Source organism: Macrosteles quadrilineatus, unplaced genomic scaffold (assembly GCF_028750875.1).
Source record: "Macrosteles quadrilineatus isolate MER2022 unplaced genomic scaffold, UCM_ALF_1.0 Scaffold_3__2_contigs__length_128488019, whole genome shotgun sequence".
In the NCBI taxonomy this organism is placed as follows: domain Eukaryota; kingdom Metazoa; phylum Arthropoda; class Insecta; order Hemiptera; family Cicadellidae; genus Macrosteles; species Macrosteles quadrilineatus.
In genome coordinates, this window is record NW_026542596.1 from 22347565 (window position 1) to 22362438 (window position 14874).

The 14874-nt window shown below is 34.0% G+C and overlaps 1 protein-coding gene across 1 annotated transcript in view; it reads left to right on the forward strand.

Annotated features, from left to right (window-relative positions):
- LOC128990515 (succinate dehydrogenase [ubiquinone] flavoprotein subunit, mitochondrial-like) overlaps nucleotides 1-14874 on the forward strand; it is a 30766-nt gene that overhangs the window by 4293 nt on the left and 11599 nt on the right. Inside the window, exons 2-5 of the mRNA XM_054412907.1 lie at nucleotides 2732-2815; nucleotides 7630-7847; nucleotides 11778-11878; nucleotides 13083-13202. Of these exons, the coding sequence (XP_054268882.1) occupies nucleotides 2732-2815; nucleotides 7630-7847; nucleotides 11778-11878; nucleotides 13083-13202 (523 nt within the window). The remainder of the gene's footprint in view (nucleotides 1-2731; nucleotides 2816-7629; nucleotides 7848-11777; nucleotides 11879-13082; nucleotides 13203-14874) is intronic.

The window sequence follows — 14874 nt, forward strand, 5'->3', positions numbered from 1 at the left end:
GGACATAACTCGCTTAGAGTTTACATTTACATTCTGGTGAAAAAAAAAATATTTTTGGCCTATGGTAACGGTGCCAATCACTCTAAGCCATGCATCGGTCTTGAAATTTTACACAGAAAATTTTATAATGGGTGCCAATACGATTGAGGACGTACAATGGGCTGTGATGCTAGAGTCTAAGTAAGTAAGAAAGTAAGTATAGTACCAAACGCACATCTCTTTATTTATTAACTTGTTAAATCTACAAACAATGTAAATGCTTGGCAACAGTATATGCCTACATAACATTTTATTATTTACGTATATCTAAATATCACGTCATCAGGTGCATACGATATTACATGATTAACAGATTGCTGTTATTTTAATTTTGATAGTTATGATTTTGGTATCACTTATTATTATGTGTATTTTTTTACTTTTAATTTTTTTTTCCAGATGAACAAGCTAGAATGCTCACAAATAATGCATCGAAACGTTTGCCAGAACCTGCCTCATTACAACCCACTGAGCGAGGATAATTTAAACGGCAACAGTTCGTGTAACTTTTCTGTACACTAAATAAAAAGTCAACGGTTAAGTAACACAAAATTAATCAATTTTAACACTTTGGATTTATATAAGACCTTTGCCTGGGCATATACAATGAATATGTGTCATTGACAGAATAATTGGAGAAATTTAAAAACTAACACAAAATGTTCCAATTTTCAAATAGATCTGGAGCCTAAACGGTTCATCGGAGATTTCCACATTAGGGGTACATTTTGTAGCAAATTTTGTGTACTTTAATTTTTATAATATAGATTAATAACAAAAAGTTGATAGTTTCTGAGTTATAAGCTAAATATTACAAAAAATATCATTTTTTCCATATTTTTCTCATTTTTGTCAATGTTGCGTCAAGAATTTTTGTTGGCAAACCTCAGATTCGGATTCAGCACCCCAAAATACATAAGAAATGGAAAAAATCAAAACTACCCCAAAACTTTCTCGCTATGAGTGAATTTAAATACAAATTTACTGGATTAAATCCTATAATCTAAAATAAGCGCTTGTACGGACAAACTTTTATTTTTGTCCAAGGGTTTTTAATTTTTTGTTTATTATGAGGTAGTTGGCCACGAGAAATCGATTGGAGTTGGTCATAAAGCTAGGGAAAATCCAGTTTCTGCCCTACAGCCCTTTAAAATAGGCCTATCCATGTTATCATCGTCAGTGCCTTTTTGTAGCATTAGTTAATAAAACAGCTGATAATGATATCTTTTATAGCAATCTGTGTATTTAAAAGTGTATTTTAAAATGTTTTCTTTTTATCATCAAAATTTGTTCACCTTGATTAACGTGCATAACACATATTTTTAATTTAGCTAAATATCATATCTAATAAATTTAATGTTTAATACAATACTCCTGGTACTGTTCTGTAAAACTTGGAATTTCAGTCCTGGAAATCTGAAAAAGCCTGTGAACTTGGCTCTCTGTCCTTTCATTCTGGAATTTTATAATTTCTTTTGGAATTGTGATTTCATTTCTTTCTTACCTCACAGTGTTTTTGTGGTAAATGCTTAAAAAAAAAGGCCTTTATAAATAATTTCTTTGCCAAATTTAAGATGCAGAAGTTTATATAAAATCCATGCCTACAGTCTAGATAAATGATAGTTTTTTTTTGTTCCTCATATCCAATCCAAATAAGTTTTTGTAAGAATTGTCTGAATTTTTGGTGTAATACTTAGACCTGTATGTTAATTGATCGCCGAGCGATCTAAGATGTTATCTGCCCAATTAGGAAATAGTATTACAGACCAAGGATTTGAATCTTGTCTAGGTAAGGTTTGGTGTGTATTTAATGAAGAGTTCCCCTGTCTGTGGTAAAACTTGGTTAGAGAGGTCCTCCTTAAGCCCCCCATACACGGGCAAACATGTTGGCGGTGTGTGGGGTCTGCGAGCCTTCGTACCGACGAGCATGTTAGGCTCGGCGCTCGGCTCGTCGGACTGTCACAGCACGAGAGAAGTGAGTACTGTGTGGTGGCGGCAAACAAGTTTGCGAGCATGCTCGACCGTCTGTTGGAAACGCCGAACATGTTCACGAGCGTGTCCGCCAACATGCTCGCCCGTGTATGGGGGGCTTAAAATAAACTGTGGAGGGCCCGGAGGTTTTTAGGATAGGGGTGATTCTTTGTTTGTTGAATATCTGATCTAGCATTTCAGTACTTTAACCCATTTTTAGGACTTTTTTGATGAAAGCCTGTTTTATACAGGCTTGTTTTTTTATCCTCATGATGCCATGTGAAAGTTAAATTACTTTTACCTACCCCTCCTTCCTTTCTCCCAATCAACTCTCGTAAATCAATACTATTAATTCCGTTAGAATTAAGGACAGGGTTTTCTCAAGGGACATGAGTTCTGTTTTTTTTTGTTAATGATCTTAATAAGTTTGTGTTAAGAAGTGAGTAACAGGCTCGACAACTATTCTGATAGCTTGGTATTACATCAAATTAAAAGGCTATTACATACAGTAACCTCTTAAATATCTATAAGTTGAATTTAATATCTATAAAATAACTTTTAAACATTATTATCACCAGCAAACTTAAGTTAATAGCCTACACTTTTTTCATTAGTTTTAATACTTAGTTTGTCCTTTAACATTGTGATTTCTCCTGAATTTTTCCCTTTGAAAGCCCTGATTATAATGTTAAGCTATTAAACCTGTATGGATGTGTTGCAGAGTGCAGTGGGAAGACCTGTGCTCACCACCAGGAAGATCCATTTTACTGTCGATGGCCAAAACTCTGCTAAACCTGGAGAGAATGTGAGTAACATCTAACATTACATAGTTTTATTGTTAACACATCAGTAAATTAATAGTCACAGTGACCAGTCATTACTCTCTGATTACCATGTTTAAGCCGAGAATGGTTGGTAGTGCATGTGTTAATTTTCATGGTTTCAAATATTTCTTCTTAAAAAAGTTAAGGGCATTTCAATAGGCTACTCATACAATACAGAGCCTAGTTAGAAATTTAACACGGCATATATTTATTTATTAAATTTTTGTTTAACAATACATTTTTTTGTCAAAGTCTAGGTTGACTAAGTTGAAAAAAATGTTAATTAACTTTTGTCCTTAGAAAGCATTTTATTGCAAAGAAGAATTCCATTTCCTTGATTTGAAACAAAATATTATCAGAAACATTTTTCTATTGACTCTATATGCCACTGATATAGAAATTTTTTGATTTAAAAACATCTTCAAATTTAATATCTAGCATCTTGGTCTTGCTGCTGTAACATTGACCTGTTATAAAGCATCATTAATCCATGGATAGTCTGCATTCCTATTGTGTTTAAACAAGCTTTGTCACATTAGGCATGCAAAACAGCTTTTGCTGCATGTTTCACTGTTATATTAGTATAGCTTGATGTCAGTAGCACAACTCATTATTATCAGGTATTCTCTTTTATCAATTATCAATCAAAGTACTTTTACTTAATCTTGCTGAATTGCTGTTAATAAGACATGATATAGATAAGTGAGCAATTTGAAATTTTATCACAAAAGATATTGTTGTAGCAACAATAAGTCATGTACCTCAATTAATTCAAATAGTTTGTTTTTTATCAGCTATATTATCTTGAAACGTTTGAAGTTTTAAGAAAAAAAAATTTCTTAACAATAGTTCAAGGCTGGTCGCCATTGACTTAACTATAGCCATATACTGAAAAAATAGATTTTTATGATAGGTTACAAACATTCCTCTGTTCAGTCTTATAGTAGTCTAGGGATTACTTGTTTCAGTTTTTAAGATCAAATTCTCAAATACGACATCAAATTATAGTCTGTGAAATCCAACAGACGTCTTTATAAATAAATAAACACTGACACATAAAGTTAACATAAAAAAATACCCACGCTGCAGCAAACCTGCCGTCTAAGCGAATTTCCATTTACCTGAATTGATTTTCTATTAGGCTAGGCCTAATCTATTAAAATAACATTAGGTTTAACGAGTACCTACGTTTGCTGCTCAAAGGAAAATAATAAAGTATGTTTTAAGTAAAATAATAATAGCTTAGTATAAAATCAATACATTAGCCAAGTTTGATCAAAATATACCCTTAAACAAGCGAACTAAGACATTTTACAATATTCTCCATAAGAATAACATGGGAATTTTAAATTTACAATTTTTTGAGTTTTCTCCGTATCAAATAAACTGTACAAAAACACTTTGATATACTGAATTATTTGTTTTTTAAGCTCTTTAAGAAAGTTTAGAAAGAAATTGAAAAATTTTATGTTTTGAGGGTCAAAAATGAGAAAAACCAATTTTTACCCCATATATTGAAATTTATGGATTACAGGATTTCGCGTGATCGGACCATATTATGGTCCGATCACGCTGATTCGCGAACTCATTCAAGTTTTATCCCGCCTTACACCTTCAAACCAAATTTTATCAAAATAGGACAAAAATTAGTCAAGTTATCGTGTTCACAGACAGTGGCGTTGCTTGGTTAAATTCCAGGGGGGGGGGAGAAGCCTCAAATTTCCCAACTGCTTAACATAGATTTCCCAACTTTTTTTTAGAAATCAATTTCTGTTCTATAAAAAAATCTACAAATTATTGTACTACACTGCAGTAACATTCAATTCAGTATTTATAAACTTGCATTAACAAAACATAGCTAGTTTTACATATATACAAAATTACTCAATTTCTAAAACTTCTACCAATTCATAATGAAATTTTATGACTTCAAAAAACTTGAACAAGTAATGTTTCAAATCCAAAAAAAACTTTACGAACCATTGTGGTAGCAGACCTAGCAGTGTAAAATTTTAGGGATATAAAATAAGCCTCATAGTACAAATTAGTATAGAAAAAATATTTTATTACAAAATAATGAAATTAAAATACTTTTAGAAGTTAATATCAACATTTTAACTTTCATAAAACTTACAACTAGGGTAGGCCTAAACAAGTTTGTAATGATGAAATATTAATATCAGTGTTGTGAATAATATTATTCTAGTCTAGAAAAGAATAAACCTAAAATAAGACTCGTATAAAATAAAAACGTTCAGCTTGGTTGATAATAAACTTATACATACAATAAAAATGCCAACCTTCATCTTCATCAAACTAGAACTAAGACATAAATCAAACTTAGAGTGAAAGTCAAACATCAAATTTTAGGTTATGTTTTGTCCACGTAGATCCGTTTCAGAGTGATTAGTTGATTCATTTTTGTAAATCCTTAATTAGGAATGATAAATAACTTGTGTAGATTTTTAAAATATATTCAGAGAATAAATATTCCATTTAGGTTATTAAAAAATAAGAGTTTTAAAGGTAATACCGATACACAAAACCTATCTTTAATACTATTTTAATCTGCTTATTAGTAAGTACTCCGGTCAGTTAGCCTGCTCCAAATACCACAAAAAAAGGTATAAAATATATTTCATGTGACTGACGTGAAAAATATTTTTTAATTTCTTTTAAACACTAACAATTAAACAACATAATTGAACAGAAGAGCTACATTGCTTGCACTTTCAAAATTCAAACTCGTAGTCTCGCAGACGAATCATTCAGAATCATCAACACAGGACAGGATCAAGGTAGCCAACATACGTCCAATAAGGAACAAAATTTCTCGTAAATGAAATTCCGACAAGCTATACCGCTAATTGATTATTGATTTCTTAAAATAAGGCGTGTTTAGCCATGGTTTAGCCTAGTTTAATCAAAGTTAAATGAAATCAAAGAAGCGTCAAGTTTATTTGTTCAAGTCAAAGAAATTTTTATCTTTGATGGATTTTCGCAAATATTTAAATTTTGTTTAGTTTAAAAATATATTTTTCTTGTATCTGACTTCCCAACTGTCCCAACTCGTGGCAAGGAAATTCCCAACTTTTCTCTTTCCCAGATTCTAGGGGGGGGAGGCTCCCCCCCCTACCCCCCCCAAGGCGACGCCCCTGTTCACAGACACACACACACACACACACACATATATATATATCATTTTTAATATGCATCTGGGGACATCAAAATAAAAAAGTAAATCGGTCCCAGGCCTAGGTCTTACCGCGCCATCTACATAGGTACATAGGCCTAGCTACTTCCCTATAGGGAAATTCGATAAAAAAAATTAAAAAAACCTTCCTAATAAATGCTAGGCAGACCCGCAGACCACACTTAATTACAGGATAAACTGACGCAAGCTGCTCAACAAAATTTATGTTTTAAACGTGAGCTTATTGATGAATACATCTGTGAGATATAGACTATAATTTGATGTTGGCTTTGAGAATGGGTCTTACGACAGGAAACTAGTAATCCCAAAAACTACTAGGCCTACATTATTTTTGTAATACTAACTGAAGTAAACAACCTAACCAACCTAACCATACCCAACCTTTGTATTGTATATTTGTACAATCAGTCTCGATGACAAGAATGTTTACATTTAAGATGTGTTTCTCAAATGAGTTTTCAGTTTATGTCTGACCTAGAAACTAAAATGAACTTTGTGGAGTAAACAATTGACATGTAAACTGCCCTCAAATCCTTATATATAATACGCAAAGGCCATTTCTATGAAACACTACTCCTCTGTTAATAATGGACGGATTTTTACAATGAGTCAAAATTAAGTATTTTTTGTGTATACGCCCCCTTTCACCAATTCCTGTAATAAAAGTCCTCATGCTTTGCCCCACAGACCATCAAAATCCCAATGTATTTCTTATAGAGATTAAATTTTGTTTACTCAAACAGATAAATAATTTTGTATTAATTTGAAAAAACAACTTCACCAATATTTCTGAATTTTTAATTTTTATGAGGCCTTTCGCCAGCTATGCTGGCATCATCAGACACATCACAAAAGTTTTGTGATGTGTCTGATGATGCCAGCATAGTTGGCGAAAGGCCTCATAAAAATTAAAAATTCAGAAATATTGGTGAAGTTGTTATTTCAAATTAATATTAATTCCAATATTACCAGTTCTTCTTGAAGAATAATTTGTATTAATTAAAACAGCTGTTCATAGTAACACATGATACACACAAGAGCGTTTGTTTTTCAGAGTGAGTTAGTTTTCAGTTTCGATAACTGGAGTGATTGATTACATTGCTTTTGAGTTGACTAATTTAAAGTCATCAGAAATTATGACTGTTATTCGTTTTGAAATAACGCCTGTACTGCTTCGCAATTGCTTGAATTCGAGCAACAGGTGCACAAGTCTCCTCTATTAATTTGTAAACACTTTGTAATTAACAACGTGGCAAAGAGGATTTTTGTATGCCTATTGTTTACTTTTAGTTCTGTTAATCACTTTCAAATTGATATGGATAAACTTTTGCAAAAATGTTCTCAAACGTATTTAATGGAAAGCAGGATTCTATTGATGTTTTAATTATACAAAATTCTATTTGGCTTACAAATTACTGCAATTTTAACAAGCAATTTGATGTCTATGTCAGAGTTGTGTATCTTTTTCAATGCTATTACAGAACAGACATAGCTAATGGTATTCAAAACACTTAACATTAGAATTTTCCTTAATTCTTAAATTGTTAAGGTTTTTTGCATCTTACAATTGCTGTGTTATAGATCTCCCGGGACTACCCTGTGATTGACCACACGTATGATGCGGTGGTGGTTGGTGCCGGAGGTGCAGGGCTGCGCGCTGCGTTTGGTCTAGTAGCCGAGGGTTTCAAGACAGCCGTCATCACCAAGCTGTTCCCCACCAGGTCTCACACTGTTGCTGCTCAGGGAGGCATCAATGCAGCCCTGGGCAACATGGAGGAGGACAACTGGCAGTGGCACATGTTAGTAAACTAGACAATACCTAGTCATTCCTTCACATCACAGGACGTCAAGGTTTAAACACATCAGACTAAACCGAGAGGGTTGCTGCATCATCAAGTCATTAGTGATTGGCGGGGTTTGAACCCAGAACCTCAGGGACTGAAGCCCATTCTCTACCACTACACCAGCTTGCGACAATACTAGACGTTTGGCCGATGTAAAATTTCACATGCTTCACATGGTTGATGTTATTGAAATGCTATAATTTTTTACAGAAAGCTTATAGGCTAATAGAAAAAAATTCTTTTGGCGAATAGTTCATGATGTTTTTTTCAAATGATATAACAATGTATCGTGTATAGCGGAGTCGGAGAAAAGTTGTCCGCTTGTCCGTGTGTGTGTGTGTGTTCGTTCGCACCAAAAACTCAAGAACCGTCGCACTTATAGCGTTCAAATTTTGCACAAATAATTATGACACCAGTGGGAAGACACCATTAAAATTCTAGACGATTCCGCTCAGTATTAATTATAAAATAATTAATAAACATTTTTAAATTCGTCCCATAAGAATAACATTAGGAGCTACCTTCTTCTTCTTTTTATTTGTTTACGTTTTGCGACCAACAATTTTGTTGTCTACTTAAGACAGAGAGAATGACTTTTACTCTAAGCTATTTCATTCATGGAGTAAACAGTTGGCGTCTATGAATATATATCATTATAATTTCACAGCTTTCAGAATAATGTTATTCAAGCTAATTAATTTTCACAACTTTCAGATAATTAAATTGAACTTAACAATATTAGTAGGCAGTTATATACCGTTTATGTTCAGTATTAAAATTCACCTTTAAATTAAAAATATATATGCATGTATTTAGAACAAAGCAGCTTTTTACATTATTCAATTTAATGTTGGCATTGAATATTAAATATTCAAAGATGTTGGTATATCTTTAAACTAAAAAGCTATGCGAGGGGGGGGGCAGGTCCACGACGTAGAGGGTGGTAAAGGAAGCGAAAAGGTGAGCAGTGAAAAGAAAGGAGTACGGAAACCCTTTATGATTGTTAAATTAATGTATCTGTAATACTTAAATGCTATGGAAATATAGGGAAATAGGTCTACGATGTAGAAAGTAGTGAAGTAGTGAAGGAAGTAGTCAAGGCGAGCGCTGTGGAGTGTGGGAAGCCTTTGTGACAGTTAGAATAATGTATCTGCAATTCTAAAAATGCTATGGGAAAGGAGGGAAACAGGTCCACGATGTAGGAAGTGGTGAAGGAAGTAGTCCATGCGAGCAGTCCGGAGTTTGGGAAGCCTTTGTGACAATTAGAATAATGAATCTGCCATTCTAAAAATGCTATGGGAAGGGAGGGAAACAGGTCCACGACACGTAGGAAGTGGTGAAGGAAGTAGTCAAGGCGAGCCGTCCGGAGTGTATAAACCCTTTGTGACAGTTAGATTAATGTACCTGCAATACTAAAATGCCATAGGATGGGAGGGAAACAGGTCCACGACGTAGGAACGGCGAAGGAAGTAGTCAAGGCGAGCAGTCCGGAGTGTAGAAACCCTTTGTGACAGTTAGATTAATGTACCTGCAACACTAAAATACTATAGGAAGAGAGGGAAACAGGTCCACGACGTAGGAAGTGGTGAAGGAAGTAGTCAAAGCGAGCAGTCTGGAGTGTAGAAACCCTTTGTGACAGTTAGAATAATGTATCTGCAATAATAAAATGCTATGAGAAGAGAGGGAAACAGGTCCACGACGTAGGAAGCGGTGAAGGAAGTAGTCAAGGCGAGCAGTCCGGAGTGTAGAAACCCTTTGTGACAGTTAGATTAATGTACCTGCAATACTAAAATACCATAGGAAGGGAGGGAAACAGGTCTAAGACGTAGGAAGCGGTGAAGGAAGTATTCAAGGCGAGCCGTCCGGAGTGTAGAAACCCTTTGTGGCAGTTAGATTAATGTATCTGCAATAATAACATTCTATGGGAAGGGAGGGAATCAGGTCCACGACGTAGGTAGTGGTGAAGGAAGTAGTCAAGGCTAGCAGTCCGGATTGTGGGAACCCTTTGTGGCAGTTAGATTAATGTACCTGCAATACTAAAATGCTATGGGAAGGGAGGAAAACATCTCCACGACGTAGGAAGTGATAAAGGAAGTAGTCAAGGCGTCAAGGTGAGAAATGCGGAGTTTGGGAACCATTTGGTGACAATTAGATTTATGTATCTGCAATGAAACAGTTACAATACTAAAATGCTATGGAAAGGGTGGGAAACAGGTCAATGGCGTAGTAAGTGGTGAAAGAAGTAGTCAAGGTGAGCAGTGCGGAGTGTGGGAACCGTTGGTGGCAGTTAGATAAATGCATCTGCAATACCAAAAGGCCATGGGAAGGGAGGAAAAGAGGTCCACGTCGTAGGAAGTGGGGAAGGATTTGGTAAATGCGAGAAGTTCTGAGTGTGGGAAAAGTTTGTGGTGGTTGTACATGCAATACTAAAATGCTGGGGGAAGGGAGGGAAACAGGTCCACGACGATGGAAGTGGTAAATTCGAGCAGTGCTTAGTGTGGGAACCGTTAATGGCATTTAGATTCATTAGTTAGATGAACATTTTTTGGATTTTTAATCATTTTTAGATGATATAATAGTGCTATCGTTGATATAAATCATCATTTTTAGCAATACGATATTTTTTTGGAGATTCCTTACACTGTGCTTTGGCAATTTATTTAAGTTAGATTAGTTCAGTTTGGCTTAGTTTTGTTTATGATAGGTTTCATAACAGATATGGAAATAGGTTTTATTTAATCAAAAGACGTTTTGTACAGGAACGATGGATTTACCTCATATCGATAACTGTTGGAAATCCATTACGTATATTACCAATGACTTTCGTTAATTAGTGGACGAGAAGTTAGGATTGTTGTTGACTGAGATTTGGTTGATTTGCCCATACAAATAACATTATTGTGTTCACCAGTGACACCGGTAAGTAGGCTAGGTGTGGGTGGACTCTTTCATTATTGCGCTCGGCTCATGTTCACTCATCCCGTTACGCGCAGAATAAGCGTACTACTAGTACAGGCTTGATTTTTATTTCATTCTATTACCTAAGATTATGGGTTTATGGCCTATTCTCAATCATTATAATTACTAGACATTTTCTATACGATCTTAGGAGATCTTGATTAAAATAATTTATCAAAGGAACCCAAAATTAAGGAATCAAGCCTTGAACCATCTATATCAAGTGGTCCAGAAATAAATTAATCGGTTGCTTCAAGTTAATTTTTGGATCATATTTTGATTCTTGAGAGTAGGATACTGCATACTCTTATCACTACATCATTAGAAGTACAAAAATACAATTATTTTATTTTTCTACTGTATGGCGGCCATTTTTTGTTGCTTGAATGCCGGTTTTCAGCGATTTTAGAGCTCTGTGTACTACATCTGAGCCAAATTTTTATTTCCAGAAAACATTAAACTTTTGAAATTTAAATTTTGTTTAGATTTTTGAACCCATAGTCAAAAATTGCTTTATGAAAAAAAATATTCTTAAATATCAGTTTTTGTAACATGATTGCATCAAACTTTAAACAGGTATTTAGACCTTTAAATTAAATTTAACGCAGAGCTCTGAAATAGCTGATAACGGGCATTCTAGCAACAAAAAATGATCGCCATACAGAAGAAAAATAAAATAAAAATAAAACAATTGTATTTTTTGTACTTCTGATGATATGTAGCCTAATTTAAAGGACAAAAATTTGAAAAAAATTAAAATCTTGAAGCAACCACCTTTGGACTACCTACTTGAAATGGATTGTCTTAGTGTAGGTTACCCAATTTTATTTTCAAAACATACATAGTTTGTTATAGTTTTAATTTTTAATTATTGTACCATCTTTATGTTTAGTTATACCTCATACTTAATGAGTATGTGTGTTGCAGGTATGACACTATCAAGGGTTCTGATTGGCTGGGGGACCAGGACGCTATCCACTACATGACCAGGGAAGCCCCTAAAGCTGTCATCGAGCTTGAAAACTACGGTAAGTCTCTCTCGTGTAACAAAAGTGTCAAATAAATCAAATCAAAATATGTTTTATTTCAAAAATTGTACGAGGTAAGTTTGGGAAGTAAGTTTTATTTTGAAATAAAGGAATAATGAGTAGGCTACAGATACAGAAAAGACATTTATTTTAAAAATATCTACAACTCTTGTGATTTTTGAAGCATTTGTCATAGCGCGGTAGAGGTTTGAGTATACCCTCCTCGTAGAATGTTGCCACCTGTGTAGTTAACCATGAGGTAACACATTCTTTCAGCTCTTCACCGCAGATTAACTTCTGACAGCCAAGAAAAGACTTAAGATTGCAAAACAAATGAAAATCGCTTAGAGTGAGGTCAGGGCTGTACAGAGGATGGTCAAGGCCAAAGCCCTGAAGAAGTGTCTTCAATACACATTGGCTGATTTGTCCCTTTCAGAAAGGGTTTTAGGTACCCAACGTGCTCAAAGTTGACAAAAGCCAAGTTTTTCAGTAACCTTCTCATAAATTACTGTGAAACTTGTGGAAATTCACGTGTAAGAGCACTTATCGTAAACATACAGTTTTCTTTAATCTTTTCATTGTCTGCACTAATCAGTTCATCGTTTACCACAGGTGGACGTGTACTTCGTTCCTCATCATGCACTGTATCTCGCCCTTCATTGAACTGACGAACTCATCTTCTCACCATTGAATCACTCATTACATTGTCCCCATAAACCTCACAGATTTGTCAGTGAATGTCAATTGTTTTAAAGTTTTTTGGATTCAGAAAACAAATCACCCATCGAATTTCACATTTGGCAAGATTCTGAATTAATGCAGCCATTACGAACAAGCGCTACAAAGTGTACGATAACAATAGCGTGTTCAAAATGGCGTAATTTCCTTCCGGTTGACACAGAGTAACTACTGGGTGTGCGCTAAACTGCGATCGCAGCACTACGCCGGAGAGTAGGGGAAACGACACTTACTTTCCAAACGTACCTCGTATATACATTATAAATACGAAAAAATAGTCCCACATAGGTCGCATATTTGAATAATGACAGGATTATACACAAAACATTGGTGATGTTAAATCTCAGTTCTTTCAGTGATTTCAATGCTTGTAATTACAAGCTGTAAAATTTGTAAATACATTGGCCATAAATGTTTTAGTGGAAATTATTTTATGGTTAGTAATATTTCTTGTACATTTTTACAGGTATGCCGTTCTCACGAACAAACGATGGTAAGATCTACCAACGAGCTTTTGGAGGTCAGAGTCTTAAGTTTGGCAAGGGTGGCCAAGCGCATAGGTGCTGCTGTGTGGCAGATAGGACAGGTACATGTCATGATTACATTGATGTATTTTTATTTATGATTTGTAAATCTCATATGTATCCTATTTATTTGGGCTACATTGAGCGGGTCAAATTAATATTTGATTGGGTCTCAGTTTAAATGTGTTGGGGATGTGCGAAGCAGCAAAATATTTTCGATTTGAAGCAACGATTCGATGAAAATGATTTTTGATTTGAATCGATGCAACTCGATTCAAAGCAATACAGCATTTTTCTATTAATACTTGTCAATGGAGTGAAAAAACAATAGGCTAATTAAAATTTACCACATTTGTGTAACGCAAATTTTTGTTGATGTGGTATTAGGCTTATTCATACATATGACATGTATGAATTTTAGGTGAAAAAATATATATCCTTCTCAAAGGAAACGCAACAACGCGCTCCTGTATTGCGGTTATTGCATTGACTTTCTGCAGGAGTTTTTTGTTTATTGATACTGACTCCCTCATGAATCGAATTCATTGTTTTTTGATCCCCAATGAATCGAATCGTGATTTGATGCATCGATTTGAATCGGAATTTTAATGCATTTTCGATGCATCGAATACCCCTAAATTTGTATAAGAAGGCGCTTACTGTAAATAAGATAAGATGGCCAAAACATGGTCAAGTTGTTTATTTGATTTTTATTTATATAACTAACAAGCTGTTGTACCCGTGCTTTGCAACGGGAAGAGGACACAAAATAGATACATTTTAATCTTTACATCTGTTGCATATAATAGTTACACATCCGCCAACGCTTTTAGAAACGTTTAAGTTATGACTTTAAATCTGGTAAGTAGTGGGTACCGGTACCACCATTTCATCTCCCTTAATTACATATCTTTTTATTTATTATTGACATTTTAAATTTCAATTTTGAAGTTATTACTAATTATTAAATTTAAATGAACATTTTTTAAAAATTTCTCTTCTTTAAATTAAATTACAAATCGTTCCATCTTCAGTATCTTCACTCACAATAAATTATTAGCAAAACTAAGTCAGCTGTTATAAACTTTAGAAATATTGCTGTGCCTTACCAATACAGTTTTTTTAAATATTAAAGAAACTATATCTATAGGTACTATAAAAAATTTTAAACAAATAATTTAGCATTAAAGACAATACAGTTTTTTGAAATATTAAAGAAACTATATCTATAGATACTATAAAAAATTTTAAACAAATAATTTAGCTTTAAAGACAGTAGACAAAACTAATATGATTATAAAAACATCAAGGACTAAAAAATGTAATAGCAAATACAGTATGTTTCATTGCATCTCTGATTCTACTCTACAAAAATATCAACAAACAACTTAATATACAAACCAGTTTTTTTAATCAGTTCCATCTTCCATTGCCTTTACATATTGCACACTTACCATTAAGTAAACATAGTAACAGATATTTCATTGATTTTAGAAACAAAGGAACACAGTGTACTGCTTAGTTTTATGATATTTTCCTTGGTTTAATTTAATCAGTGGAGTGGCAAAACACAAATAATAAATTTATCAAATAAAGTAAATGTGAACTGAAAGCACTGAAAGCTATGTTAAGATAAAATGAGAGTTTTTTGTATTACCATTTGATAATTTATTATAGTTACACATATAGGCTACAACAGATTTTAAAAAACAAAAATCAACGACGTACAATTTA